The sequence below is a fragment of the Camelus ferus genome, chromosome 14 (genome assembly GCF_009834535.1).
Source record: "Camelus ferus isolate YT-003-E chromosome 14, BCGSAC_Cfer_1.0, whole genome shotgun sequence".
NCBI classification, from domain to species: Eukaryota; Metazoa; Chordata; class Mammalia; order Artiodactyla; family Camelidae; genus Camelus; species Camelus ferus.
In genome coordinates, this window is record NC_045709.1 from 21210874 (window position 1) to 21238438 (window position 27565).

Sequence of the window (27565 nt, forward strand, 5' to 3'; positions counted from 1 at the left end):
CATCAAGATGATCATTTCCCCCCTTTATTCTAGTAACAGGATATATTACATTGGTGGGTTTCCTTTTGTGAAACTAGCCTTGTATTCCTGGGATAACTCCTGCCTAGTCATGGTCAACAACCCTTTCCGTAAGCTGTTGGATTTCCTTTGCTAACGTTTGCTTGAGGATTCATCTCTTCCAAGAATCACTGGTCTGTAATTTCCTTGTGATGTCTTTCTCAGGCACTGGTATCAGAGTAATGTTGGCCTCATGGAATGAGTTTGGAAGTGTTACCTCTACTTAAAATTTTTTGGAAGAGTTTGAGAAAAAGAGGCACTGATTCTTCTTTAAACGTTTGGTAGAATTCATCAGTGAAGTCATCTAGCCCAGGACATTAATTTGTGAGGGTTTTGGATTACTGATTCCATCTGTTTACTTGGAGGAATGCTGAGATTTCCATTTCTTCTTGATTCAGTTGAGGTAAACTACGTGTCAGGGAAGGTGTCTACTTCTCTAGGTTATCCGATTTGTCAGTGTCCAGTTTTTACAGTATCCCCATAAGCCTTCTGATCTCTGTAAAGGCAGCAGTAATGCTGCTTTCATTTCTGATTTGAGTTATTTGCACTTTCTCACTCCTTGTGTCAGACTAGCTGAAGTTGTCGACTTTGTTTATCTTTTTCCAAGAACGAGCTTTGGATTGCAGTGGTTTTCTCTATTGTTTTTCCTGTTTTGTTTCTCTTTGCCCTACTCTTTGTACTTTCTTTCCTTTTGCTGTCTTCGGGTTTAGCTTATTCTAGTCCCCGAAGGAGTAGTTACGTCACTGGTTTGAGCCTTTTCTGTGTTTTCCTGTAGACGTTCGCAGCTCTGTGTTTCCCTCTGTGCACTGCTTTGCTCCTCCCATAGCTCGGGGCACGTTGTGCTTCCTTTTTCATTTGTCTCTAAGTATTTTTGTTCGAATGAACGCCACAGTTCTAAAACAGTCACTTCGGACTGTTTCTGCCAGTACGGTTGTTGTCCAGGTGGAGGTGGATTCCTGGCATCTCCTAACCCAGCATCTCCCGTGACATCACTCTCCTGTGGACTATGCCATAACACAGAGTTAATGCAGCCTTGGAACAAGACAGAGTGTATGGCTGACCTTCCCATGGAAACATCAGGTATTTCCATCTTCCTTATTGATGGGGAACCAAGGATGTGTTTGTCTAACCAAAAGCCACATACGAAGCACTAGCAGCTGTGTTGGTCTGGTCTGGTGAAGCAGAACTGTCCAGCACAGCAGCTGCCCTTGCGTGATGACTTGGCTCAGCTTACGCTAAGTTTGCATCTGTCAGCCACCCACTCTGACCCTTCGACTTTTGCAGCATGTCCTGATAGTTGGCTGACCTGAGCTTATCTTTTCACTTTTTTGTGTCTTCCAAAGCAGTTAACGAAGCCAGCCAACCTGATGATCTTTTAAATACCCAGGCCCCAGCTTCTTCATAATCCCATGATCCACCTGTAGCTCATCCCAAATGACCCCAGGGAAAATCTCAGTAACGTTGACACTGTTGCAAATCATGGGTTAGCACGGACTTTACCAGCAATGGGTTCCTTACTGCTGACATCTTCTGAAGACCCATTTGAATACAAACTTTTCTAGCCTGGATTCCACACTCCCCCCAAACAGTAGACAAGACAAAGAATTGCACAGTTGGTTCACATGTGAATGTGGTCTCAGGGGGCAGCAGAGTGAACTAAGGGAGGGAACAAGGAAGGAAACCAATGCAAGGACGCATATTCGGCTGGCTGCCACTGTGGGTGACTGGTGCTCGGTTCTGTCAAGACATTCTGAAAAGCCATATGAAACGCATCTCCAAACTGCTCTGCTTTGGGAATCTACCTACTGATTCCTTTAATCCATTGCTCAAGGTAACCCTATGGGCATCAGTTCCCCTTCGCAACCCGAGTTCAGTGAGGGTCCTATGAGCATTGTGCACCGAAGCACCAGAGAAGCTTAGTGGTAGGGAAGGACACACACTTGACGTGGGCCCCTGGCAAAGCACCTGACCAAACGTGGGTGCAGCCTGTGTGGAAGCAGTCACTGGAGCAGTGGCTGGAGGAAGAAGGGGGCCAAGAGGATTCTTAGGGTGCACAGAGTCCAGTATAACTGGGCATAGCAAAAGCCTTTGACTAAGTCAGAGAAAAATTTTCAGTGCCTCTTTTTGCCTCTGTACAGCTTACTTTTTGCCACTGCGGAAACTCTGCTGGAAAAGCAATTACTGTATACTAATCAAGTGGATTTTAGGGCCTGTTAAACCAGCACCAGTTTTTAAATCCACTGTATTGTTGAGTATGCTTTCAACAGACAGTATCAGTAACTAGTACCACAGAAGTTCTTTTTGTAATTTAAATGCGAAAGCACACCAAGAAATGACTTCCTCTGAAAACAGAGCAGCCCTCCCTGGCAGCGCACAAGCTTATCCTTGTCACCTCTGGCGACTGCTGCCCAGGACGCGTTCTGCGCTCGGACCGAGGCCACTTCACCCTTGGTGACCGTCCTAGGCTCCCTTTCTCTGGGGCCTGGAGCCAGATTTGACTCTGTCACTAGGCTGACTGAGTGAGTGGGGCACGATCTCTCCAAACTTCACTTTCCTCATTTGTAAACTGGGGAAAATAATACTTAATGCATAAAGCCTTTGTGAGGAAACCTTACGTGTGAAATGCTTCACAAAGTGCCAGGTACACGGTGGGTGTTCAGTCTACTTTAGGGGTCCAGATGCGATGAGAGGGTTAATTATGGAAATTTGAATAGAGGTTTATAGTTTGCTTTACACAGTGACTTCCAGCATTTCTGTGACCGTGAAAGCATCACCAGCATTACTGCAATTCTTATTACTGGCAGGGACTTGGAAAAGTTGAATGACTTTACCAAGGACTTATATTAAGTAACCAGCAGGGCCAAGATCCAGGTCTTCTGACCCCAAGCCCCGCCTTCTTCTGATGCTCTGCACCAATCCTCACCTGCCAGGAAGCCCTTCCCACCAGGCTACTCTCTCCCCTCAAAACAGGACAGCTAAGCGGGAAGGGTATAGCTGGTGGTAGATTCAATCTCCAGTACCTGCATTAAAATAAGCAAGTAAATAAATAAACCTAATTACTTCCCCCCAAAACAGAAATGAAAAAACAAGCAATGAATAGAAAAGAGGACAGCTGTGGTTCCCAACCTTCCTTTTAGTGCTTGACCCAATGTTGTGTTTCCAGCGTGTGTGTATCCTGACTCCTTGACTAGAGGTTCTGTTTGTTTCATGGACAACTAACTGACCTGACATGTGTTGGTACCTTTCTGGACTTTCATACTGTTCCATTGATCCATCTACTATTTTTCCAGTACCACCATGCCTCGATTACTGGAGGTCTAGACAGGTCTAAGTCTGAACACCAGCACATCCTCTAGCCACTCCTTTATTCCACTCCTTTGCTTCTCCATATAAATTTTACAAAATTTCATTGATTTTTACCAAATACCCTTCTAGGATTTTAAACGGAATTGTGTTGTATCTATAGATCAGTGTGAGAAGAACTGACATTTAAACAATATTGCATGTTTCAATCCATGAAAACAGTATATTCTCCATTTATTTATTATTCTTTGATTCCTTTCATCAGTGTTTTGTGGTTTTCAGTAAACGTATCTTGCACACACATCTTATAAGATCTGTGCCTAAGTATTTCATGTTATTTTGGTGCTAACATAAATGGTACTTAGAAAATTTTTCAATTGCTAATTACTCAGTGCTAGTGTAGAAAAAATACAATGATTTTTGTATACCTTGTACCCTACAACCTTGGTAAAATTCACTTACTGGTTCTAACACCTTTTTTGTAGATTGTTTGGAATTTTCTATATGGACAAATATATTATCTGTTAATACCAATGGTTTTATTTCTTCCTTTCCAGCTTGAATACCTTTTTTGGCTTGTTTCTTTAATTCGGTGCAAACTGAGGGAAATATATCAGGAGAATCTTAAAATCTAACAAGGTAGGCAGAGCAATTTCAGAAGTGACTGTAGCACACACCACAACTAGGAAATACAGACGATGGTGAGTATTTTGGTTCAGTTTTAAGTTCAGATATAAAAATAGTTATTGAATGCAAACTAAACGCCAAGCACCACCTAGTTAAGGAAGAATGTGGGGAGTCCCTGCCCTCAGGGGGAAGGACAGACGGACAAATCCACAAACAAAAATCCACATGTACAAAAATGCTAGGCAATGACCGCTGCTCTGAAGAGAAATCAAGCAGGGAAAGAAGATAAACTGTGACCGACGGAAAAGAAAGCAGAACTCAGTGAGCTGAGAGCGAGCCTGGCAAATGCTGGGGCCGGTGCCTGCACAGAAGGTACAGCAGGGAAAATGCCCCGAGACAGGAATGTGCTTGACATTTTTGAGGAAGAGGAGGGAGGCAAGGGCAGCTGGAGGAGAGCCGTCGACGGGGAGGGGAGGCAGCGAGGCAGAGAGGGAGCTGCCGGACGGAATACTTGCGGTGATGCTGTGTGCGGGCACCACGCTAGCTCGCTCTCAGCAGGACTGCAGAGTCCCCGCCTTCGCGGTGGAGACAGACATCAAACAAATACACAAACAAAAAGCCACACGTGGATAAAAATGCCAGGATGCCCGGCACACTAGCGTATGCTATACTCACACTGCTGTACTGAGCACTGCAGAGAAGACAGTTCGTGTGGAATCGTAAGTCATTACTTCATCACGGAGGCAGAAGATGCAGGTAGTATTAACAAAAACAACTGAAGAGATTTATTCAGAGGCCACTTGTTAAGGTACATTTTAAAATAAAATAAAACACCTTTGTGTCCATAAAAATACAGCTGACTCCATATTTAGATTTATGAAAAATAAATTTATTACATAACACCTTGTTTTTAACAATGTTCGATTTTTTTAAATTCAGAATACTTGTGTCATTCATGTAAAATAGTTTGATACAGTACATTGTATGTTATAGGGGTTTTTTTTCCTCAAAAATTCTAAGGCTCTCCTACTCCTTCTCCTTCGCTGAAGTAAGGGCACCCTAAACAACGTGCGGACAAGTTTTAAAAAAGAAAATGAACAAAATTTTAGTAGCACTACACCAACCAGCTTCAAAATCAGGACAAAATATCTGAACTGGATGCCGCACCTTTTTAAGGAAGTTATCGTTCATGCTTTTTTCATCTTAAAGCATGCTCACAAGCCAGCAACACCAACAGGAAAAATAAAACACTGTCTATGACAATCATTTTAGTTTGTTTGCTGAACCAAACAGGTTTATATCAATGACAACATATTTAATTACTATCAAATAGCAGCTTTAATACCAGTCAAGTCATAGATTGAAAATAAAAACAACTTATAAGTTGGAAATTAATCTTTGGGAGTTTTGAAACCTTCCTGGAAAACCTATGTGGCTTTTAGTACTTTCAAAAAATCCAAGCAATCTTGGTCAAAAAATACTGATTAATGTAGAAAATGAATCAACCCACCGATAAGACACTAAAATGAAAGGTGTATCGAAATCATCTCATTCTGAGTCTTGGTTATTTTGTTTGAGTTACATATACTGCATGTTTCAAGTACCAGTTAAACGTTTGTGTATGCGTGTGTACTATTGGTCAGGTAATGCTGTTACACTGAAAGAATTCACCACACATGACGACGAATGCTTGCCCCTAGCGCATTTCACAGCTTCAACTGCTACAGACTGTCACTGAAAAAAACGCACTGGTCAGTCTGAACCATGTCAAGTAAACCATGGAAGTAGCAAACCCACAACACAAACTGTGCTAGCACTTTCTCCTCAAGGCTAACTCCAGACAGGTACAACTTGGAAGCCACCACCCCGTCTGCGAGAAGTGGTGGCACTCGGCTCCTGGACGCCGACTCCGGCTGCACAGCACGCCTGCGGGGCCCGCGCCAGGCGCCCGCGCAGCCCGCGGCCGGCCCGCAGCCCAGCGGCAGTGCAGGGACAGTGTCCAGCGCAGCTCAGTACCGGTGGGCCTGATGAGAGTACTGTGGAGGCTGCTGGGAGGTAGCTGAGTATCCCATGCTGCTCTGCGGCTGCGATGTGCTTGGTCCAGGGTTGGCGTAGGCAGCATGTGGATTGGAACGCTGCAAGAGGAGGGGGGGGGAACGTGACTCGGGTGTTTCTGCGTGCTGGCTGTGTCCCAAGCCAGCAAGGCTTACGTGTGTTTGAAATGTCACTTATCTTAAGGCAGTGAGAACCTACAAGTCTTGGGCTGTGTACTGGCTTTAGAATTAAAGTGACAAAATCCCCAAATCTTTGAACACCGCCTTCTCTTTGTGAAGGTCAGAAGTACTGCTAGTGAGCACTACCGAGCTGAGTCTACTGTGCTGAGCAGTTCATTTCTTTTCTGTAGCAGGAACCCCTTTTATGCTGCTTTGCATCTACTCGATAAATAATAACTCATTTGTTTGGGAAGCTTACAGTGGAACTTAATGATGTAAAAGCTAATTTACACACGTGTTTCTTCAACAGAAAACTCCCCAACATACACGTGACTAAGAATAAAGATGAGTAAGACAAGAAAGGGTACCAGAGAATCACCTTCTTCGGCATTAGATACCTTTATGCTGTTTACACTAATGAATCTTATTTTCTGCTGCAAGTGATGTGTGAAGGTAAAGTTACAATTACTGAAATGCAGCAAGAGGGACATTCTCAGTTCTAAGAACGGCACAGTGGGCGGAGTTTAGGTCCTCCAGTTTCGGTCTGTTACAGCCTTATCCTCATTCCTGCACCACTGCTGGTTCCCAAGACAAACACTACAAGAGATTAACCATAATTTATTACTTTCCTCTTTCAAAACATATTTAATAAACCATATACTTCAAAACTCAGCCAACTCTAGCAAAAGTAACATCTTAAAAAGAGTGGACACATGAAATTCTAGTCAGAAAGACGATTTTTGAACTCACTAACATAAACCAAGCACAACAACAACTTCCACAAAGGGCACAGCGCCATCTCCTCGGATCCGGCGGCCAAGGTCAGAGCCCCGCCCCGCAGCACTCTCAGGACGCGTCGCCCGGGCGGGCAGACACACGCGTGTGCTGGAGGGGTGTGCTCCTCCCTCCCCTTCGGACGGAAAGGGAAGGTCCTGGAGCAAACGCCAAGCCCCACGGTGCCTGACCTGGCATCCCCTGCTTGTTCAGCTCACTGGGAGACAGTTACTGCTCAGACAATGATGTCCAGCGTCTGGTGGGCTGGGCCGCTGTTAACCACAACAGGGTTAAGACCTAATTCCTGAGTGTGGCAGCAGGCTGAGAGCCTTATCAGTTTAATAGGATCTCTGTTTCTCTTTTAGTAGGTCAGTAACTCTAAATGGTCAAGTCTGCAGTGTACTTCCCACACTGAAAGCCAGATTAATTGGGAATAGGATTAAGTAAGCGGGGAGGTGGCATACAATTTTCAAACTGGGTCTGCCTGCAAAGGAACTGACAACGTCCCGTGAGGGGACCCACAAGTGGCAACAGAGCAGCCTCTGTGGTGGATCAGAGTCTGTATCCTGGGCCCATGGCCCACTCGCTGGGTGAACACAGGGAAGGTGTCTCACCTCCACGAGCCTGATTTCTGAAATGACAATGGTGACACTCACCTCACAGTTAACATAATGTCTGGAGGAAGCCCCGCCTTTGTCATACTCAGCTGTGCACAGGAAGCACCTGGCAAGCTCCTACTACAATCACGGTCGTCACCAGCGCTCAGCACCTGAGAAGTGCCCCCTGCGCTGGGATCGCTGCTGAGAATTTTAACGATGGCATCGTAACAGGAATGAGCAGCCTGCCAAGGGCCTGTCAGCCAGCTGGCCACCATCCTCTGCCTACATCCTCTCGTCTGCTCCTGACCTCAGCCTCGTGCTTACCATGATCCGAAATCTGCAAGTGACGAGACTGAGCACATCTGAACCACTGGCCCCAGGCTGCCCGGGAGTCGGTGGCCGGGCTGGGGTTTGGAAGCCATCACAGCGGTCCGCTGCTGTTTCAAACCCGAGACACTGCTTCCTGAGCACCTGCTGTAAGCTGGGGCTAAGGTCCATAAGGTCCACTCCGCCCCTATGGTGGCTGCGGGTTGGGCCTCGCGTCTCACGTCACAGACGAGAAACTAAAGCCGGGACGTGCACGTTACCCGTCCCAGGTCACAGAGCTAATGATCAAACGTGTCACCGCGCTCGGCAGAGCCCCTCCCGCACCGTCAGTACCCTCGTGCCAGTAGCTCTTCATGTCACCGTGGGTCCTGGGCACAGCAAGGTCAGTGTTTTCTTAATGATGTCGCATTTTCCAGTGCCCACAAACCCACATGCAAATACCAACACGGCAGGTGAAGACAAAGGGGACTTGGAATACCTGATAGTCTGAGGTCACGATCAGTCCGCCTGAGGTAGTGGTCGGGGGGACCACTCTCACTTTCTTCAGCGGGGGTCCCTGCGCGTGGCCGCTGTCCTGGTTGCCTGGGTGGCCGGTCCCGTTCGTGTGGTTATTGCCCTGCTGCTGCTGCTGGTTCTTCTCAATGGGTTCAAGACAAAAACAAAGTTCAACTCAGAAGGAGAACAGAAGACGTCCACCAGAAAACAGGACGTGGCCCTGAACAAAGCATGAAGCAGCCGACCGTACTTTAATACTTACTTTGTCTCCTTTGTCATCGGGTTCTTCTTCTGTTAAAAATTCTCGTTTTGGGTACGGGATCTGACAACCGGCAAAAACGCTGATCACAAGAAACAGAAAAACGATTTCTGGTATGCCAATCAGTACTCCAAATGCTTCACTGAAGTGGTTTCCCTTTTAATCTTTTAAGGTGGACTCTCTGTCTCCCTGTTTGTGACATAAGCACCTTTCACGCACCTGTGACACACTGAGTCTCCTCCCTGACCAGTGACACCACAGCAGGACACAGGAGTGCCTTGAGGTGTATGGAAAGAATCATCGTCATCTAATTGGACTCAACATCCTTCTCTGATTCTGCGACTACTCCTTTATCACCACAGCCAAGTGCAGACTCCAGCTGGAATGTCACTATTCAAACACATTTTTTTCACTCTCCATACTACATTTAAAATGAGAGTATGGGGAACACAAACGGACTGGGGACTGGGGTTAGAAATGTAAAGCTGGAGCTGTGAGCAGTGAGCAGGCGCAGGGAGCCCGAGGGGGCGACAGCGTGTGCAGCCAGCCTGCTGGGGGTGATGTGACCAAGGTCACGGAGGAGTGGACGGGAGCCTCCCCAACCGTGACCCTGCCGACACTTCCGTTGTCAGAGCTCAGCTTCTGCTGCTCACGAGGATTTCCCCGGAGCTGACAACTAAAAGAAAGCGCGCCCCTCGATCTTCTGTGAGGCAACAAACTGACCACTTACTCTGATGTGGGAAGCGGATCCTCCAGGAAATAGGGATCCTGCATAGCCTGTTCTGAGGTAATTCGCTTTATTGGGTCCATGGTGAGCAACTTCTGAAGCTGAAACCACAAATCACAAGAAACCCCTGCATTACTTCACACAGCTAGACCCTCCGGCACACCTGTGGGAGCCGTATGTTTTTTGATTAATAACACCACAGTTTGGAGGGTGCTTATTCCTCCAAATTAACCCAAAAACTCCTTGTTAAATTTAATGTAGTCGTGGTAACTCACATTTCAGTCAAAGATTCATGATCTCACTTGGTTCTCCTGTAAGAAGTAACTAAACTTAACATCTTCTTACTCTAAACCAGTGATCTTTCCCGGCATTATCTAAATTGCTATATCCAATTTAGTGCAGGGCTAAAATTCTTATATTTTCTATTATTTTTCTATTAAGGGGAAGATCGTAACACAAGTAATACAGTAGCCACATGTGACTATTTAGATTTAAAGCCAAATTAAATTTAAAAACTCAATCTCTTAGTCGTATCAGGTGCACTTCTAGAGCTCAAAAGTCGCATGTGGCTGGGGGCTACCCTGCTGGACCGCACAGACCACCAGACGAAGTTCTCCTGACAGTGCGGCGCTAGGCTGAGAAATACGGTGACTGACCTGGAATTTGTAAAGCACAGAGGTGTGGTTACCAATGGAGACTCTGGAAGGGGACTACTTGGCTTCAAATCCTGACTTGCATTTATTAGCTGAGTGACTCTGAACAAGTTACTTAACCACTTGTAACCCCATCTGTCAAATGGGGATTAAAAACAGCACTTGTTCTCATAAGCTTGTTTTCAGAATTAAACGAGTTAATGCATGGAAAGCAGTTACACTGAGGCTGGGCGGGAAGACAGCACCATGTACGTCTTAGCCATTGTTATTACCACTATTGCTCCACATAGAAATTTCACACTAGTGTGAAAATTCAGTACTTTTTGGTTGAAATATAATTTACTGAGGGCTCTATGAACTAGAGTATTTGACTTCAACATGTAATTTAAGAGATTCTCTAAATAGTGGACACTTAGTGTATAATCTCTGCTCTAACGCAGTGTTTTTCAGACTTCCGAGGACATCCGACCCGCCCCTGGACCTGCAGCGCTTCCTAACGACTACACAGCTCCTGCCTAGAAAACCTGGGCAGGAGCCCCGGCACCTGCACCTCCAACAGCGACCAGTGACTCTGGTGCTGCTGCACTAGGACCACACTTTGAAAACCAAGGGATGAGCAGACACGGGAGTCAACGGGAGACGACACAACCAGAGACCAGGACAAGAAATACTCAGACGTGCAGACAAAATGCTGGGATTCAGAGATTAATTGTAATGATCTGCTGTTTCAGTGGAAGCACAATTTAATTTTGAGATTGAAAGGAAAAGCTTGGATTTGCTATTTAAAATACTCAATGGGGCAGGGGGTGGAGAGTAGAGCTCAGTGGTAGAGCGCATGCTTAGCATGCACGGGGTCCTGGGTTCCATCCCCAGTACCTCCATTAAAAACAGATAAATAAATAAACCTAGTCACTCCTCCAAAAAATAAATAAAATAAAATAATATATATAATAAAATAAAATACTCAACGGTTTTAATGGGATTATATCAGAGCTGTCAGCCGGGACCACCCAAGACAGGTCATCTTAGTTAAAACAAGCAAGTTGCCAAGGCAGACCATCTGGGAGTCAGCGGCTGCAGGGTTGGGGGTCTCCCCAGACTGCACTGAGGAGCCGTGAACTGGCGGGGAGTAAGAGAATTCCCCTACATTGTGACTTCTGGTCTACCACTAGTATCATTATTTTGTTAGAATAAATAAGGCTGTAACTTTGAAGGCTCTAACTTACCTTCCAATTTGGGTACTATTTTAACTATAAGAAGCCATGATTTGAATAATAATACACTGTGTAGTAATATGATAAATTAAGTACTGCTTTTAAAAATGCTGATTAGATACGAAATACACGATACATGACATGACAAAAAAATTACTGTAGAAGATGTAGAAGCAGAAGAGTTAGAAGGAGAAGAAAAAAGCAGAAATAGAAGAAACATCTGCCAAGTAGCCTGGTACTATAATAAAGGAACATTCAATCCTTTCGAAGTAAAAAGAATTCCCATTTAATGAACTCATTTAAAAATACTGGGAATAAGGGATTAAATGAATTTTAAGCCAAGCAAAATACAAACTGCTTCCCCAAATTCCCCCTTTATATTACTTTTTTCAAAAACATAAAACTGAAAAACATTTTAAATTACAATGTAAAAGTGGAAATTTTACTGTAAACAAATTTAATCCAACAATAGTTGAATATAATCTTCCAAGTGACCTTGACGGTGCATGGATTCACTTAGACTCGAGGTCAAGTCATTTTTCCACTATACATTTCTTACATACGGCATCTCTCAGACTCCTCCAGGAAAAGCAAACAATGCATGCTCTCCCTGAAGGACCCCTCACAGACAGGTGTGTAAGAGGTATGCTGGGAGTTAAAGTTTTACAAACAATCTTTCAAAGAGTTGAAATACAAAATAATCTGTAAAAATTATTCCTGAATGGTAGGATTGTTTTCATCTTAATTCTTCTTTGAAATTTTTAAATGATGAAAGCCAATAAATGGAATTTTAAAAATGATTTGATGACTATCTTAGAAAACCTGATGTAACCAAACATTAAGTCTGTCAAACCACATTATGGCATTATGGGTTTGGAAAAACAAGTGTTTTGATATCTTTACTAGTATGCACCAACAAGACTTCTGTATTTACTATTAGAGAACTGTAAGAGTGCTGAGCAACCATATAAACTGGCGCAAAAAAGCCTCAGGTTGGGCTTAACAGGGGGAAAAAAATGCATTTCATTAGAACTGTCCTCTAAAGCTTACCAAGTGGAATGCTTTACTATCTGGTTTAACTTTATGTTTTTCCATATACTTGATAAGGCTGCAGTTGGTATACCTGGAAGAGAAATACTATGAAATATCTCTATTAGATTTGAGGTTAATTTTACATTGGCTGAAGTTTTTCCAAACAGAATTATTTTAATCATAACTGATACAGAATATATACTGAAAATGGTATTAAATCAATTTCATATTTCATTCAATGTTCACATGAGTCACTGTTGAATGGATGCCACTGATTAAATGCAAGATAATTTCATGAATAAAAATTGTATACACTGTTTAGCTCTGTTTCCACAAATGCAATCGCAACAATTATCTTCCATAACATATGGGTCCAGAGTTTAACTCAGCCTTACTAGTAAGTTTAAAATAGACAAAAATTTAAAATAAATTTGCCATAGGACTATAGGTCTATAAACTCCCTCTCCCAATCCCCTGATCTTGCATTGAAAGTGAATGAAATAGTCCTTGTTCTCCATTAAGACTTGCTTAAATTTACAGCATGACCTGGGTGAGGGCAGGCGGCCGCCAGCACCGTCCGTTCACTTCAGCCCCTTGCTTCTCAGCTGTGACCCTTTCCTCTGATGCACAGCTTCCAGAAGGTAATAAACAATGGAAGAAATGAACTGACTTTTCCCCTCATAGCCAAGTCAGCTGCTAATATTAGATATTCATCTTCTTTATATCACCATTTAAATATCTTAAGAAATGAAGACTATCATAATGTGAAAAGATTTATTAGAGTAAATAAGTAAGATTATTTAATAGAATAAGCTTATGTTGCGTATTCTGTTACACTGAATAGTATTCAATCTTAGACTGAGTATTCTAGAAAAGCAAAAATCAACAAAGGGTCCGTTTTTTTTTCAACTTACGTATTTCTTCTGAAATCTTTCATTAATGTTGAATGTTCAGGCATCTTTTTTATATCTTCCCAGTCTTTATCTGTGAAACACATTGATAAAATTTTATATTGTCTATGTTCCTATTCTCAAGAATTTTAATAAAGGTCGCTTCACTTTTCTTTACCTGTCCTGTACTTTTAACTTCCATGAAAGCGCAGACTTGAAATAAATGGTCAGCTACAGTAAATACCTTAAGCCTATAAACGCAACTCCCCACACCTTGTATTGAATTAGAGCTCTCTCTTTTTAACTTTATTTTTCTAATGCCTACTTCCCATGTGTTTTACCAGAAGTCATCTCAATTTCTGTAACAAGGGGGGAACAAATTATAAATAAATACGGCTTTTATTAAATAGTTCTATCTGTAAAACCACTTTTTTCCCCACCAAATTTCAGCAACCAATCTCTTCAACCATAAATTTAACATTTCCCCCCTCAGCAGCTTTAAGATGTGCCTCTTTTTGCACGGCCCCTCCTCACGTTCACCTTACTGAAGACGCGGCTCTCGGCGGTGACCAGCGTGAGCAGTGACAGCTGTCTGAAGCAGGCCAGAGTCGGCTCTGACCAGCGCAGCAGTAAGTCAGCAGGGGCCGTGGCTCGTTCCCGTAACACTGACAGAGACAACCCCAGCTACTGGGTACGTCAGGTGGGGAACATGCAGTCGGGCTTGCTGGCACCAGCGTTGCCCGACAACCCGGGCGACGTCAGAGGCCTGCGGTCACCTCAGAGGACTCAGACGCTGCCAGTGCCCCGCACTCTTCCAGGTGGCGCACAGCGCCTCTGCTTCTACGTGAGCTTCAGGGCTTTGCCTTTCTTTCAATTTATTCATAAAACACTTGCTACCTACCCTCCACAGAGAACACGTATTGTAAAGAAAACCAAACGCATACTTTAAACTCCTAAATGGAACTTCTCCTTAACTACTTCCTCGTTCCAATTTCACGATTTCTGTCAATTTCTCAAGCTAGAAATCTTGAGATAATCTTTTATTCGTCCCTCAATTACACGCTTTCTGTAAAAAGCTGTACATTTATCCTTTCTTCTCCAGCCAAATCACTTTCCCCCCGGAGTACCACTCCAGTACTGTTACCTCTTTTAAACTGATTTTTACACACCACTGCCATACTATTCTTTCTGAAATACAACGTAAACCACGTCACTGGCTCTCAAGAACTTAATCAAGGCTCTCACTCTGCATATCAAGTCCAAACTCTGCTGCCTGCCTCCCAGGTTCCTTACAAGCTAAGTGCCCCCCAACGGTGGAACCACACACCAAGAGCCATCTCCCACAGAGGCCACCCCCCCCACTCCTTCCCCTGGGGCCTCTGAAATGGTGAGTGCGTTCAGAAGTGGGAAGAAGAGGCCATGCGTCTCCATCCACTCAAACTACTCCTGTTCTCCCAACAGTCTACTTTGGAGCAGAACAATGTCAACTCCAAGAGGGCAAGAATCATGTCTGCTATACCGACAGTATTTTATAGTTAACTCAGTGCCTGAAACATGGCAGGTGCTCGATAAACATTAGAGGAATAAATGAAATTCCCATCACGACAAAGCAGTCTTTGCAGAAACGTTGGTCAATTTTGGAGAAAGGGAATGACGCCACATTTACTGATAATTAACATCCTTACAAGGGAAGGTGGAATTAGAACTGTTAGATATTTCTCTGTTAGTTCTGAGTTACTGACCTGAGAAAAATTCCTAAAAAGAAACAACTATTAATAAGTGCTTGACTGGCCAAAATTAGGAGGCGTTTTAACCAAATTTTCACCACTCGGGGCCTCTGGGCAGAGTGTGCTGAACCGTGGCCCTGTGGTATAATGAGGGGTCGGGATACAGCTGGGGCTGAATGCCTGTGATGAGACACCCCAGGAACCGGCCCCTGCTCCAGACCAGGGCAGGCACAGCTGCTGTGAATGCCAGGCCTTCACTCACATCCTGACTGTTCTTCCCGACAAGGATCATAGAGCAAAAAACGCTATTATTCAATACAGTGTGATTCTGTACAGTGCTCTAAACAGAAACAGTGTTCAAATTTGTATTCAAATACTAAGTAACGGCATTATCGCCTGTGCCGCCAGACAAAAATACACACCACTGAGTTTTATTTAGTTTCCAATGGTAAGAACTAAAGGCACCTTTTAAATACACGTATTGCAAATATTTTATCACTTCAAATATTAAACAAAACAAAACAAAAAACAAAATAAAACAAAAATACACTCCTCAAATTCAAGAAACCTATAAATATTTTACACTAATTGTGAAATCTACAAATTTTGCTATTTCTACGGATCTTTGTTTAATGCAAGTCATAAATATAAAGAATTGAGTAAGAGTAGCTTTCAACAGCTAAAATATACACTTTCCAATGAAGACACCTAAGTTCAAACAACAGTGATTTAAAAAGCAAAGACAGAAGCGTAACGTGTACCTGCAGGGAATCCCATTACATTGAATATCCTGTCCAGCTGGTCATGGTGGTAAGGGTTACTAGTTTTGATGTCCTCTTGTCGACAGTGAAATATTGGTTCTGACGTTAGTAGTTCTGCAAATATACACCCTATAGCCCAAATATCTTTAAAACAAAAAAACAAAAAAACAAAAAAAAAAGGAAAAGAAAAAAAAAAGGAAAAAAGAAAAAGAAAGGAGGAAAATAAAGTGGTTCTTTCCAAAAGAAAATGCATTTTTATCTTGGCAGGGAGTGTTTTTTCATTCTTTTTTTCCCCCTAATAAGTCATATTCATTCCTAAGCAATTATAAATACCAAGGAATATTGTTTGTAAATACATATTCCCCCCCACCCACTCCAATTTTTCATTCTGTTATACCTCCGTCCCGCCCAATGGCTTCATTCTAAGTTTAAATCAAATTTATTACCTAAAATTTTTGGCAAGTTTAAGTGCCTCAAACATTACCTTATCTGTGAAACACATACAAAGCTGCATATGGAGCACAGGAACCATAAATAAACAAAACTAAATGAAAAAATAAACAAACAGAAAACCCAAATAGCCTTTGAAACTGGAAATACTTGCCAAAAACAATCAGCACCATATCTTGAGGTAAAAAATATTTTTTCTAGTTTACGCACTCATTAATTTGCAAAGCCTACCTAGTAAGTACCCTCCCATGCTAGTGCTAGTTAGCAAGCGAAAGACAACGCCTGGTCTCAAACACGCTAATGAAACAGCATTTCTGCTGGAAAAGCTTTTCGTTCAGCGTGTCTTTATGCTACAGCAGTGTCAGACTGTGCAAGTTTAAGTATTACATAAAGACAAGAAAATATGGGGCAAAGTACTACTTTTAAATGGGCACGGAGGTTATAAATTCCTAAGAATTATTTATAAAAGCCAGGCAAATGAATTCCTTGGTACACAACAAATCCTTTTCATTCACTTTACAATACAGGCTAACTTTCACTCATATTAAATTCTTACTAATGGAATTATTAGTAGAGAAAAGATATATATATATGCCAATTTAGAATCTGAAGCTGCAAGTACACCATTTCTACTCTTAACAAATCCCTGAACTGACGGTGTTAACTTCTCTACACCAAGAACAATGGTGTGCACACAGCAGACGCTCAGTAAGTGGTTTTCAACTGATCTAACCGATACCTATGGTAAATAAAAATAACTACAGAAGGACAAATCAAAATCACTATTTTATTAAGGCTGATTATTCCTAACTCTATTTTGATAACTCAAAATAGAAAGTGAGAAAAATGTTTGTTTATACTTGAGTATATATTTAACTGAATATATATTTAAATTTATAAATAACCGAGAATTCTTTGAGTCTAAAACTGAAATACAGATTTTTAATTTAATGTAAAATGATCACACTGACATTTTAAAGTAACAAGTTAATCCCCTATTTAAGATTGCAACTCTGACTACAGGCAAAGTGATTTTTAAAATGACACCATGTTTGCCCAATGGTTTTCTCCCCCATTAGAGAACCAAGTCTAGCCAATATGGAAGAGTCTCATCAAGAAATGGAAGCTAAGCTATTTTCTTTTCAGCATCAGAAAGTAAATGGGAAAGTTAATTATCTTGGGGTTATTCTTTTCACATGGGTGCCCCATCTGCAGCTGGCCTCTGATAATCTTAATCCAAGGGGAGACATGCACACTAAGCGGGGCCACAGAAGGGCCTGGGGTTAGCCTGCATCTCTGAAACTCTGCTCATAGCACCCAAAACACTGGGACAACCCATTCTGGTTGTGAAAATTCTAAAGAAGAAAATAAAACACGTAAAGGAGGATGAGAGGTCAGTAAACAGATCAGCTATCCTTAGAGCTACATTGCTTTTAAAATAGAAAGTCAGGGAAGCAGGAAAAAATACTTTATGGAAACTTGCTTAACCTTACCCTAAATAACCTCTTTCTTCCTATTTTTTCTATTATCTTTCACCTTCTACCAACTTCACCACCTTTCCCTTCTTCAAAATCCTGACCCAGCATTAATCATGAATTTTAGTCAGCTGATCAATTATTTCTGACAAATTTCTACATCTCTGTAAACAAGCCCCTCTTCCCTATCTCGCCTGTTCTCCCGACTGTGCCAGGTTCATGGGAAAGTTCCCTCCTGCTCCCCGACCAGTCCAGCTCCTTTTGGAATGAGTTTCCGAACTACAGACACACAATCCCACCTTCTGCTCAGCCCTGTGATGCTCACGGGTAGCTGCTGAGCTAACTGGGCAGAGCGGAAGGCAGTGGGCAGGCTATGGGGACCCACACGGGGGAAAAAGATTGATTAAATCATGTTTTACTCAGAAAGTACACTAATAGCAAGCTTCTATCTTAATGAAGGAGTAAACTCTCATTTTTCCTGTCTTACTGCGTATTTCCCACTTAATAGAACACTACATCATCGGGGCATTCGGTTACCTGAGGACAAGCACCTGAGCATGAAAGTCCATACTTCAGTAAAACTTTTAAGACTGCCCTAGCAACAATTAATTAATTAAAGACTGATAGCCTTCTGTCAGCCTTCTCCACAAAGTCAATCAGATAAACCCCCAAACGCTCAAAACTGAATTCAACCGTGTCCCTGGGAGTACCGTGCCGACATCCTCTCTTTGGGTTACGGATCCTGCTTGCAGCCCCACACGAGCGCTGTAACAGAGGGCGGGAACGTGCCAGCCAGGGTGGGCTCAGATTGTGCCTGTCGCCCTTCTGCTGCTTCTTAGTACCTTCAGTTTAATAGAATCCACCAAACTGGCAGATTCAGTCCTTCTAAAAGATGCCACTAAAATGAGCTTAGGAACATATTAGCAATTGGATGTAAATTCACCTGCACCCAAGTTAGCTTCCTCTGTCACCACCCAGAGGGCAGTGGTTTCTATCTAAGGGCAGAGAACTTTTAAAACTGAAGGGGATCTAAGAGATGATTTAGGCTGAACTTCTCATCTTCAGAAAACAAAGCCATAAAGGACTACATTCCTTAAACACACAGCCACCCCGAGCGGCAGAGCCAAGGCTCCAAGTCAGAGCACTAGCGTTTGCTACTTCCGTTGTTCAATGATGACAAAATTATTTTATGCATATATTCATACTGTTTTCTCACCTGGACTGGAGATCCTTTACGGGTAGATGACAAACTTTGCATTCACTTTGGTTTCTCTTAAGTTTTAAAAAGTTTATCTAATAGTTATCCAATAAATTTCGATGTTGACGAGGAGGAGGAAAGTCATTTGAACAAGGGAATCTACCTAATGGCTGGTAGCCCAGCTGTGTGACAAACGGCCAGGATTGAAACTGCTGGACTGCAGAGTGCACTGCTGAGTGAGAGGTTGTACAAACCTCAATGCTCACAAGAAAACACAGGTGTCTTAAGAAAAAGATAATACAAGATGAGCCAGAGTCACAAGCCTATGTGACAGTGTATTTTTTACTCAATTTAAATCAATTCAGTCTCAAGTCTTCTGCCAAAAGCAGCTAAGATTAGGTCCCTGTTTCCTTATTTCCTTACTTGTACTGTCTGTTAACCTGTCTTACCAAAGGTAATGCTGCTTTTAAATATTCATCTTCTAGGTGGAAAATAACCACGTACATATTAGAATGCACTTGTAGAAGAGATAACCAAGTGTGTGCTTAGGTAGTAATACACATTCAAAAATAGGGCTAGCTTCAATAACATTTACTTTTCCTTCTGACATTTCAAAAAATAAATACTATATTTTGGAATAATTTCAGACTTGTAGAAAAGTTGCAAAGATATACCGAAAAGTCCCATATCTAACTAACTTAATCTCCCTTTATTTTTCTATACAATAAAATGTGACCTCAAAGCAGGTATGAAAATTAGTGAACAGAAGAGATTTTGTGAAAAAAGACATGCTGGATTCAAGATTAATATGGGGGAATGATCCCAAGTACCTGCCCTGTCCCCTTCTTGAGTACACACTGAAATGGCAGCAAAGTAATAAAGGTACAGATCCAATAAAAAGAACAGGAGGTCATCAGGGGCAAGAGTCACTCATTCACTCGGCAGAGAACCCAGTTCTCGCTGCAGAGCACGCAGGCGCCGGCCTCCAGGGGTGAGCAGCCAGGCGCCGCCTACCTGTCTGGCGGGATTTTACATCCTGCATGATGCTCTCCAGACCGTGAGATGCAGGTGTGATGGGGAAGGCAGGGTGGCTACTTCAGACTGTGATCAAGGAGGTTCTCTGCAGAGGTAGTATCTGCACTAAGACCTGAATGAAGAGAACCTGGACATGTGCAGACCTGGCCTGGCAGGGACACAGGTAAAAGCGTTTCTGCAAACAATTCAGAGAAAGCTCCAGTCCACAGTGCTACTGCTGAGTGGGAAGACGTGTGTCCTGGGAAGATTTTATACTTGGAAACACCAACCACAAAGTCTGCATTTTGAACTGCTGACCCTCTCCCCAACACCCCGTTCATTTACTGCCCTGGGGCTACCAGGTACACAAAGCTTGGGCCAAAAGTTGGAGGATCTGTCCCTTAAGGAATCTGAATGTCCTCAGAGCAAAGACGTGAGCACACTGGCATCTAGTTTCCCCAGTTAAGGGCAGTTCCCTGCTGGGCCCCCCTGAAGTAAGGCCTGCCAGTCCGGGAGCCCTCTGATCTGTGTACAAAGTTCCCAGGCAGCACTCTGTAACCTGACTCTTCAACGCAAAGAGACACCAAGAGTCAACAAACAGCTGAACACTTGCCACGTGACATGGAGGACCAAGACACAGAAATGAAGAGTGACCACAAAGAAGGAGACAATTATTCCAGGAATACAGCAAATCACAACAGTTAACACCTTCATCACTGTCCTCACAGACATCTAAGCTTCTCTTTTCATAAAACAATGTTAAGATGTTATGAAAAATTAATAATCATAGAGTAAGAAGGGATTCTTAGAAATAACAAAGACAAAGGTAGAAAAACATGAGAAGAACAGTGGTAACAAAGGATCAATCTAAGAAATCCAACATCCACGTACGCTCAGTTTAGGGAAGAGAAAAACAGCAAACAGAGAGGAGGAAATCCAGACTTTACAAGAGAACTTCCACACACCTGGGATGTAAACTTCGCACTGAATGAGCCTGTCCAGTGGCCAGCACATCACTGTGAAATATAAGGATGAGAAATCCTATTTGTTTTCAGGAAGGAAAAAAGTCCCAGGTAACCTACCAATGACGGAGAAGACTGGCATGAGGCTGCACTGACATGGCGCTAGGAGACAGCGGGGAGCATCACCACTGGAACTGTGTTGTACCTGGAACTAAAGCCTGCCAAACTGTAAAGCATAATCAAGGTCTTTTTTCAGAAATACGAGAACTGGAAAATCTCCTCTAAGATGCCCTTCCAAAGAAAGCTGCTTGAGAATACGCTGTAGCAAAGTAAGGAATGAAATAAAGAATCCAGAAGGAAATAGACCCCACCCAGGGAAATCACAAAAGGAAAAACCAGGATGGAAACCAGTGCAGAACAGAGCAAAGTATGGAAGAGTCGGGGATGGAATTGATCCAACAAAACAAAAGCGGGTCTAATGCCATGCTGGAGAACACAGAGCAAGTTAAGTAAGCAACAAAGACACACAAAAGGAAAAAAGAAAGGCGAAAGAAACACTTAAGAAAAAACTACTTGATGATAAAATTCTACCAAATAAAATGAGGCAGAATAAAGATGCCAGTAATGGGAAAGCTGTGATCAAAGGGCTGTGGTCGTTGAACATCAAATCCATTACAACACATAACCTCAGGATAAACAGTGGGAATTACGGTTTGCAAACAGAACATAAATGCGATAAACGGGGACAAAGTCGTGGTAGTAACAATGATGATAATGATATTACTCATGTGGCTTATAAACTGCTGGGAGGAGCACAACACTAATTCCCTAATTCTGCTAAGAAAGAGGAAACCAATACGACCAAAAATCAAAAAGCGGATAAAAATGTTCTAAATTACTACTTGCTTTCATGATCTTTTTTCCTTTAATTTTATGGCGATCTTTTAGAAGCTACTTATTTTTTTCAGTGAAAGAAACATTTGTCTGAAGCTCAATGATTAAGAAATTTCAGTGTTTTATTTCTCTTTTTAAATAAAATAAAATTTCAAATACTTTTTATTTAGAATTCATAGCATGACCCCATATATGTAAAAAACTGTTTTAGCATCTATTTCTCTCCTGGAAAGAGATGGCTGGGACGATACACCCCTAATGCTGACGATGGTGTCTCTAGGTAGCAGAGTTTAAGGATAGTTTCGCTCTTTTATAATCTTCTATATTACTTGATTGAAAAATATATAGAAATATGTAGATTTTACAACAACAAAGCTACTTTTAAAATATGGAATTTTAATTAGTTCTACTCACCAATAGCTTTGGTATAATGTCTTGCTCCAAGAAGTAATTCTGGGGCTCGGTACCAGAACGTTACAACTACTGGATCCAAATCTGCTAAAGGCTTCAAAGGTGAGTTAAATAATCGGGCAAAGCCCATATCAGCTGTAAAAAAAAAAAAAAATAATAATAATGCTAAGTAAATAGATTTTTACAAATTTAGTTGATTACTCTAATTTTACCACTGTTACTCAGTAAGATATGAAAAGTGTGAGTTCTGGACAGAGAAGACCAACAAAACATCTCATCCCTTTCAGAAGTCTAAATATAAAACAAGTATGAGACCTTCGTTCCTTGCAAACTTTTGTCACTCGCTGTCCCACTGGGTTAGAGACAGGTTCTGCTGCCAGAGGTCAATGGTGACCCTACTTCTCCGGGCAGATTTATTTCATCTGTTTTACCACCACTGGGACGGGGTTGTGAAGCTGCATTTCCATTCTTTTTATTGGTCACAAGCACCATGAAACTAGATCAGTTAGAGTAAGGCTTTCCATTATCTGCATCAGCAAGCGTGTTCGCTGATGTAATCAGAAGTTGGCTATGCAGTATGTTAGCACCGCTACTGCCCCTCACTTATTTGGGTTGAATTTTATTAACTTCATTTTAAAGAATCATGGTATTTTTTTAAGCTGGAAAAGACTTTCAAGGTCATATAATTCAATCACTTCCTTTTTCAAATGAGGACATTGAGGTTGGAAGGAATTACGTGATACGACTGATGTCGTAAACCCCTGTCTCAGAGCTGGAGCTGCGGTGTGCAGCACGGAGGGCAGCCATGCGGGCGTGGCTGTTGGCTACTGACCGTCATCCTCTCATAGACAAAACCTGGGCTCTCCATCTCTCTGCCTTCTAGCATCGAGTGCTGTTACGACAGAAAGTTTTTGCCAAGTATTATGTTACGTAAACAATCACTATTCATACCACCTATTCAAAAATTTCAAGATTCATTTATCATTTGTTTAGTTTTGCTCTCCTAAGATATATTTTTAATGAAGGAGACCCTAATCTAATCTACTTAATTACAGAAGTTAAAAAAAAAACCCACAGAAATTTGGCAAAGAATTAAAACCACAAGTCAGATTTACTGAATACTGGTTTGCAGAAGAGCTAACATTTCTTCTTTGTGAATGCTTTAAGCTGTTAAGTGTCCCCCAACCCTGCCAACATCATGCATGTTATACAGAAGTTTAATTCAAAACTAGGTTATTTTTAACATAGTATATAAATTTTCCCAAAATCTGACAGTAAAGAACACATCTGTAAATACTGTTTGGCTGGGTCTTTTATACTTTGCATGCTTTGAGCTTGCATCTGATTTTGATGCCAAGTGGGACTGGACAAAATCCTTTAAGAGCAACGTCAGGATGTAACAGGTGTAGATGACACTAGGGGCAAGTACGGACAGGGCCTGGCTCTCAAAGGAAGTCACGACTAGGAGTACTTCGAGGTGCATCAAATTTCACACTACTAAAAACTTTGCGAAGTTCATACCATAAAAGAGTATTCTGAGAGTCTAATTAGAAGTGAAAAATGAGATTTGGGGACTTTCTAGGGGAGGACAGGGAAGATGCGTTAGAACACCCAGGTTTTTCTTTGTTGGTGAAGTGCTACAAGTCAGTTGTTAATACTAATCCTTACTAAACCCTGCAATCGGAAACTCCTGTCTAGTTTACTATATACTCCCATACTCCTGCTGCTTTTAAATTATTATAATTTAATTACTACATTTCTCCTACCCTCACACAGAACAAACTAAATAAATGTGACAAACACAACTTGGAAATGACAATGGAAAAATAACCAGTTAGGATAAATAAATTTAGTTCTATCCTTATAGGTTATCAGACCAGAAATGAATAAAATTTTGCACTGATATATAAGAAAACAGCTATCAGGAAACATGCCGAGGTACAGATTGCTCGTTCACTTTTTCCCCTTCAGGCAAAGGTGCGTCAGAACCGAAGGCTCTGCGCCCACCCAGCCTCGGCGGTGTTCCTGGTCTCATCCTAGCCCGGAAGAGGCTGAGAGGCACACGGTCTGCTCTGATCTGGCTCAGGCGAGCAGCCCGGAGGGTGCAATCACCAGTATGCTGTGTGCCCTTGTCCCTAAAGGTGAGGCTGGCTTCCCGCATGGACAGAAGGCACTCACCTGTACATGCTATTTTTTAATGATGGCAAAAATTTCTAAAAATACCTGCACAGCTTGTTTTGTAATTAGAACAGTTCAGTCTCCAAGGAGTGCCTGACACGTTTGAAGGGTGTGGACAATTTTCACTTTTAATGTATCCTCTTTACAAGTGGATTGATCACATGGAACTACGTGAATATATGCATATTATTACAGCAAAAATCAGAAGCGATAAAGCTGCCGGCAAAGGTTTTAAAAGAGTGCTACACTGTGACTTATCAAAGATGTAACATACCAATTTTTACTCTTCCTCGCTCAGGACCTTCACCCATAACTAAAATATTAGCAGGTTTCTGTGGAAACAAAATAGTGGTTTTTTTCAGTAGACAGTAGTGGTTTCTTTTAAATAGACAATACGCCAATATAACATAAATCCACCTTTAAAAAAACCACATAATATCAAACCCAGAAGCAATCAAAGCAGCTGTACGTGTATATATGCAAAGCAAGTCGCAGACCTCAGGAAGGCCCAAGTGTGACAGTGCTGTTCTCCACGCAGGGCTAAGGCTTTTCTTGGCGCTGCGATCAGCCGGCTTTCACGACTGTGGAACATCTGGCAGAAAGTTATAATGTTGTACTTCCTTCTAACTCTTTCAATTGCATAAAATATCCTGCAACTTTAAGGGAAAATGAATCTTCAAATGAAATTTAACACTAAGTAGCAAATTAATTACAAAGAACGGGCCACCTGATATCCTTCTTTGGAAACGGTGCAGTATACACTCATGTTTCAAGTTAAGTTCTACAGAGATCTATTTAATAAAGTCTCTTCTAAATGAGATAGCAAATAGGAATTTTCCCATGACCTGAACAGTTTTGAGGTTTTCATCTTTTAAAAAGAAAGGAAGCTGACAGTTGAGATTTTACGAAAGCAATATTTCAGTTTTAAAATCTCTGCAAATGTGTAAGAGTAACTGCCATGTAAAACCTGTTAGAGTGGGGTCTGCTGTACTATCCTGGGAGGGCCACCCCTCTTCAAGGAGGACGAGAGGGAAGGGGAGACAGCAGAGGAGGAGGAGGGAAGGAAGACCAGTCCCAGGCCTCACTCAGCTGCCACCCTGCGGCCCCCTGATCCGGGCTGTAATCCTACCAGTCTGCTAAACAAAAGTGAAACTGGGTGACAGCGCCTTTCAAATACTGACCAAGGCAACCTGACAATCAAATTAAAGACTTTAATGAAAGCTGTTTACAGTGGTCACCAGCGCACAGGCTTCCCTGGCCGACTGAGTGGCAGCCCCTGTGCTGTCAGCGACACGAGGTAACACAGTGTATCATTCTATCACCTACCAAAGATCTAATCCTCAGCAAAAACACGCTGCTAAAATGGCAGCATATACATTTCGGAGGTGAAAAATTCCTACAGTTTTTAAGGTGAGGAAACTAGGCACCAGGGGGAGTGTATGACCAATGAGACCGGGGCAGCAGCAGAACCTACCCTGTCTCTGAACAACGCAGCCCCTCTTCCAAATATACCATCCTGGAGGTAATTTTATGCGGCAAGTTTTAAAATGAATGTGTATTACCATAACAATAACAACGATGATAATGATTTGTTTCAGGACCCCTATCGCCGTCCACACACTCCTGCCCATGGAGATAACTGGCTGAGCACCTAAAGGAAGAGAAGCACGAACAATGTTCCCCAGGAGCCGCAGGGAGCAGCAGGCACAAACAAAGCTGTTCCCATGCACCACGCTAATCAATCAACACCGGTGAGTCTCTGCAGAGACTCGGAGCTCAGCCTGCTTCACATGAAACCAGAAACCAGAAACCAGATCTCGAAGTCGCCTGTGAAATGCTGATGGCAGGGGAGGGCCCTCCAAGAGGAACAGGCAGCCTGTCTACCTGGCTGAGGGGAAAGGCTTGCTCTCAACTCACAGTGTCTCAGGCTTAGGAGGTTACTTCATGTTTGTGCTAGAACCCTCTTGTCGTGGTTCATCAGGGCAGGACTCCCTAAGCATCTCTTGAACCCCGTTCTGATTCTCTTCCCATCCATCTTCTGTACCATTCCCAAGGTTATCTCTCTAAAAGACAAAGCTGATCATGTCATGCCCTTGCTTAAAATCTTCCACAGTAACAGGGGAAATTATTACCAGATCAGGTGAAGATAGTGGAACACAAAATGATATGTAGATTGTGATTACAACTAGGATAAAAAAAAGCGCTATGAGTAAGGACTAGGACAAGAAAGGACAGAGTAACAGAGATAAGGATAAACCTCTTCAAAGGTTCTTTGAATGCTTTCACTGTACTTTATTATTAGTAAAATATTTCCACTTTCCCTAGCCCCTCCCCGTCGGTAAGACAAGCCTTTATAACGGGACGCCAGGCACCTGTAAGCTCGACCGCACTGATCTCTCCAGCCCCACCTTCCAGCACAACTAGGTCAGCACTTAGCCCATTCTTTCTGCTCCAAGAACTTTCCTGTGTCATCAGGCAAAATCTGATTCTTCCCCCGCCCCTCTTAGCGATTTAAGTAATAGACGAACACATCTGGGTTATAAACGAGTCAAACTATAAAATCACATACAGTTAAGAGTTAAAGACTCTCTGACCACCCATCGCTCCTCCAACACATCCCAAATTCCACTCCCTCCTCCTGAGTTACAAGCTGGGTAGCTGGTTTGCTGTGGTGGATTTTTCTCGCACTGAAGTGCTCCTAAAAGATCCTCTCCGTACCTGCAAAAGCACAAGCACACCAGGGCACCTCTCTCCCTTTCTTCCAGATGCAGTGGCAAAGGTCTCTCTCTTGCTTTCTTACTCATTCAGCAGCTGGGCAGATCTGAGAGGCCCTGGGATGGGTGGTACTGGTCAGCCTGCTACAAGGCAAGGGGGAAAACTCCCTCTCTTGGTCTTCATTTTATTACAGAATAACTGGACTGGCCAAGTCCCAAGCTTGGGTTTGAGCACTGGTGGGAAACAGTTTCTCTGTCAAGGTCTGGCCTAGTACTGGGGTTTGGGGCCAAAGCTCCGGCTGATAATTAAAAACTACTTTGCTAGGCAACTCACTGCCTACTCCATGATACAAAGCAGGTCTGGGGGCTGAAAGTCACTACTCACACTTAAGTAAGTAAATTTACGTTCTGTTTGGGCATGCGTGCAGTCAGAGACAGAAGAGAATGGTTTTAGTGCTGTTTTAATAACACCACTTAAAAAACAGCGGGTCCCTCCTCGTGGCAACTTCCATGGTGGCATTCCATATGCCACGGGGTATGCTATTCTGATTTAGTAGGCAAATCTAATACTGAATTCTTTTGGTGAATGTAATCTAATGGAAATCGCAAGA

The 27565-nt window shown here is 42.6% G+C and overlaps 1 protein-coding gene across 5 annotated transcripts in view; it reads right to left on the reverse strand.

Moving 5' to 3' along the window:
* Positions 1-4854: 4854 nt before the first annotated feature.
* Positions 4855-27565, reverse strand: part of CDK8 (cyclin dependent kinase 8) — an 85886-nt gene continuing 63175 nt past the window's right edge. For 3 of the 5 annotated variants that reach the window (XM_032496419.1, XM_032496421.1, XM_032496422.1), the window contains 9 exons: positions 24515-24572; positions 22066-22197; positions 15659-15802; positions 13195-13264; positions 12299-12371; positions 9385-9482; positions 8658-8736; positions 8379-8537; positions 4855-6122 (listed from right to left, as the gene is read on the reverse strand). In XM_032496419.1, the coding sequence (XP_032352310.1) occupies positions 5997-6122; positions 8379-8537; positions 8658-8736; positions 9385-9482; positions 12299-12371; positions 13195-13264; positions 15659-15802; positions 22066-22197; positions 24515-24572 (939 nt within the window). In that variant the 3' untranslated portion in view covers positions 4855-5996. The remainder of the gene's footprint in view (positions 6123-8378; positions 8538-8657; positions 8737-9384; positions 9483-12298; positions 12372-13194; positions 13265-15658; positions 15803-22065; positions 22198-24514; positions 24573-27565) is intronic. The other 2 variants (XM_032496420.1, XM_032496423.1) reach the window with 2 other exon arrangements.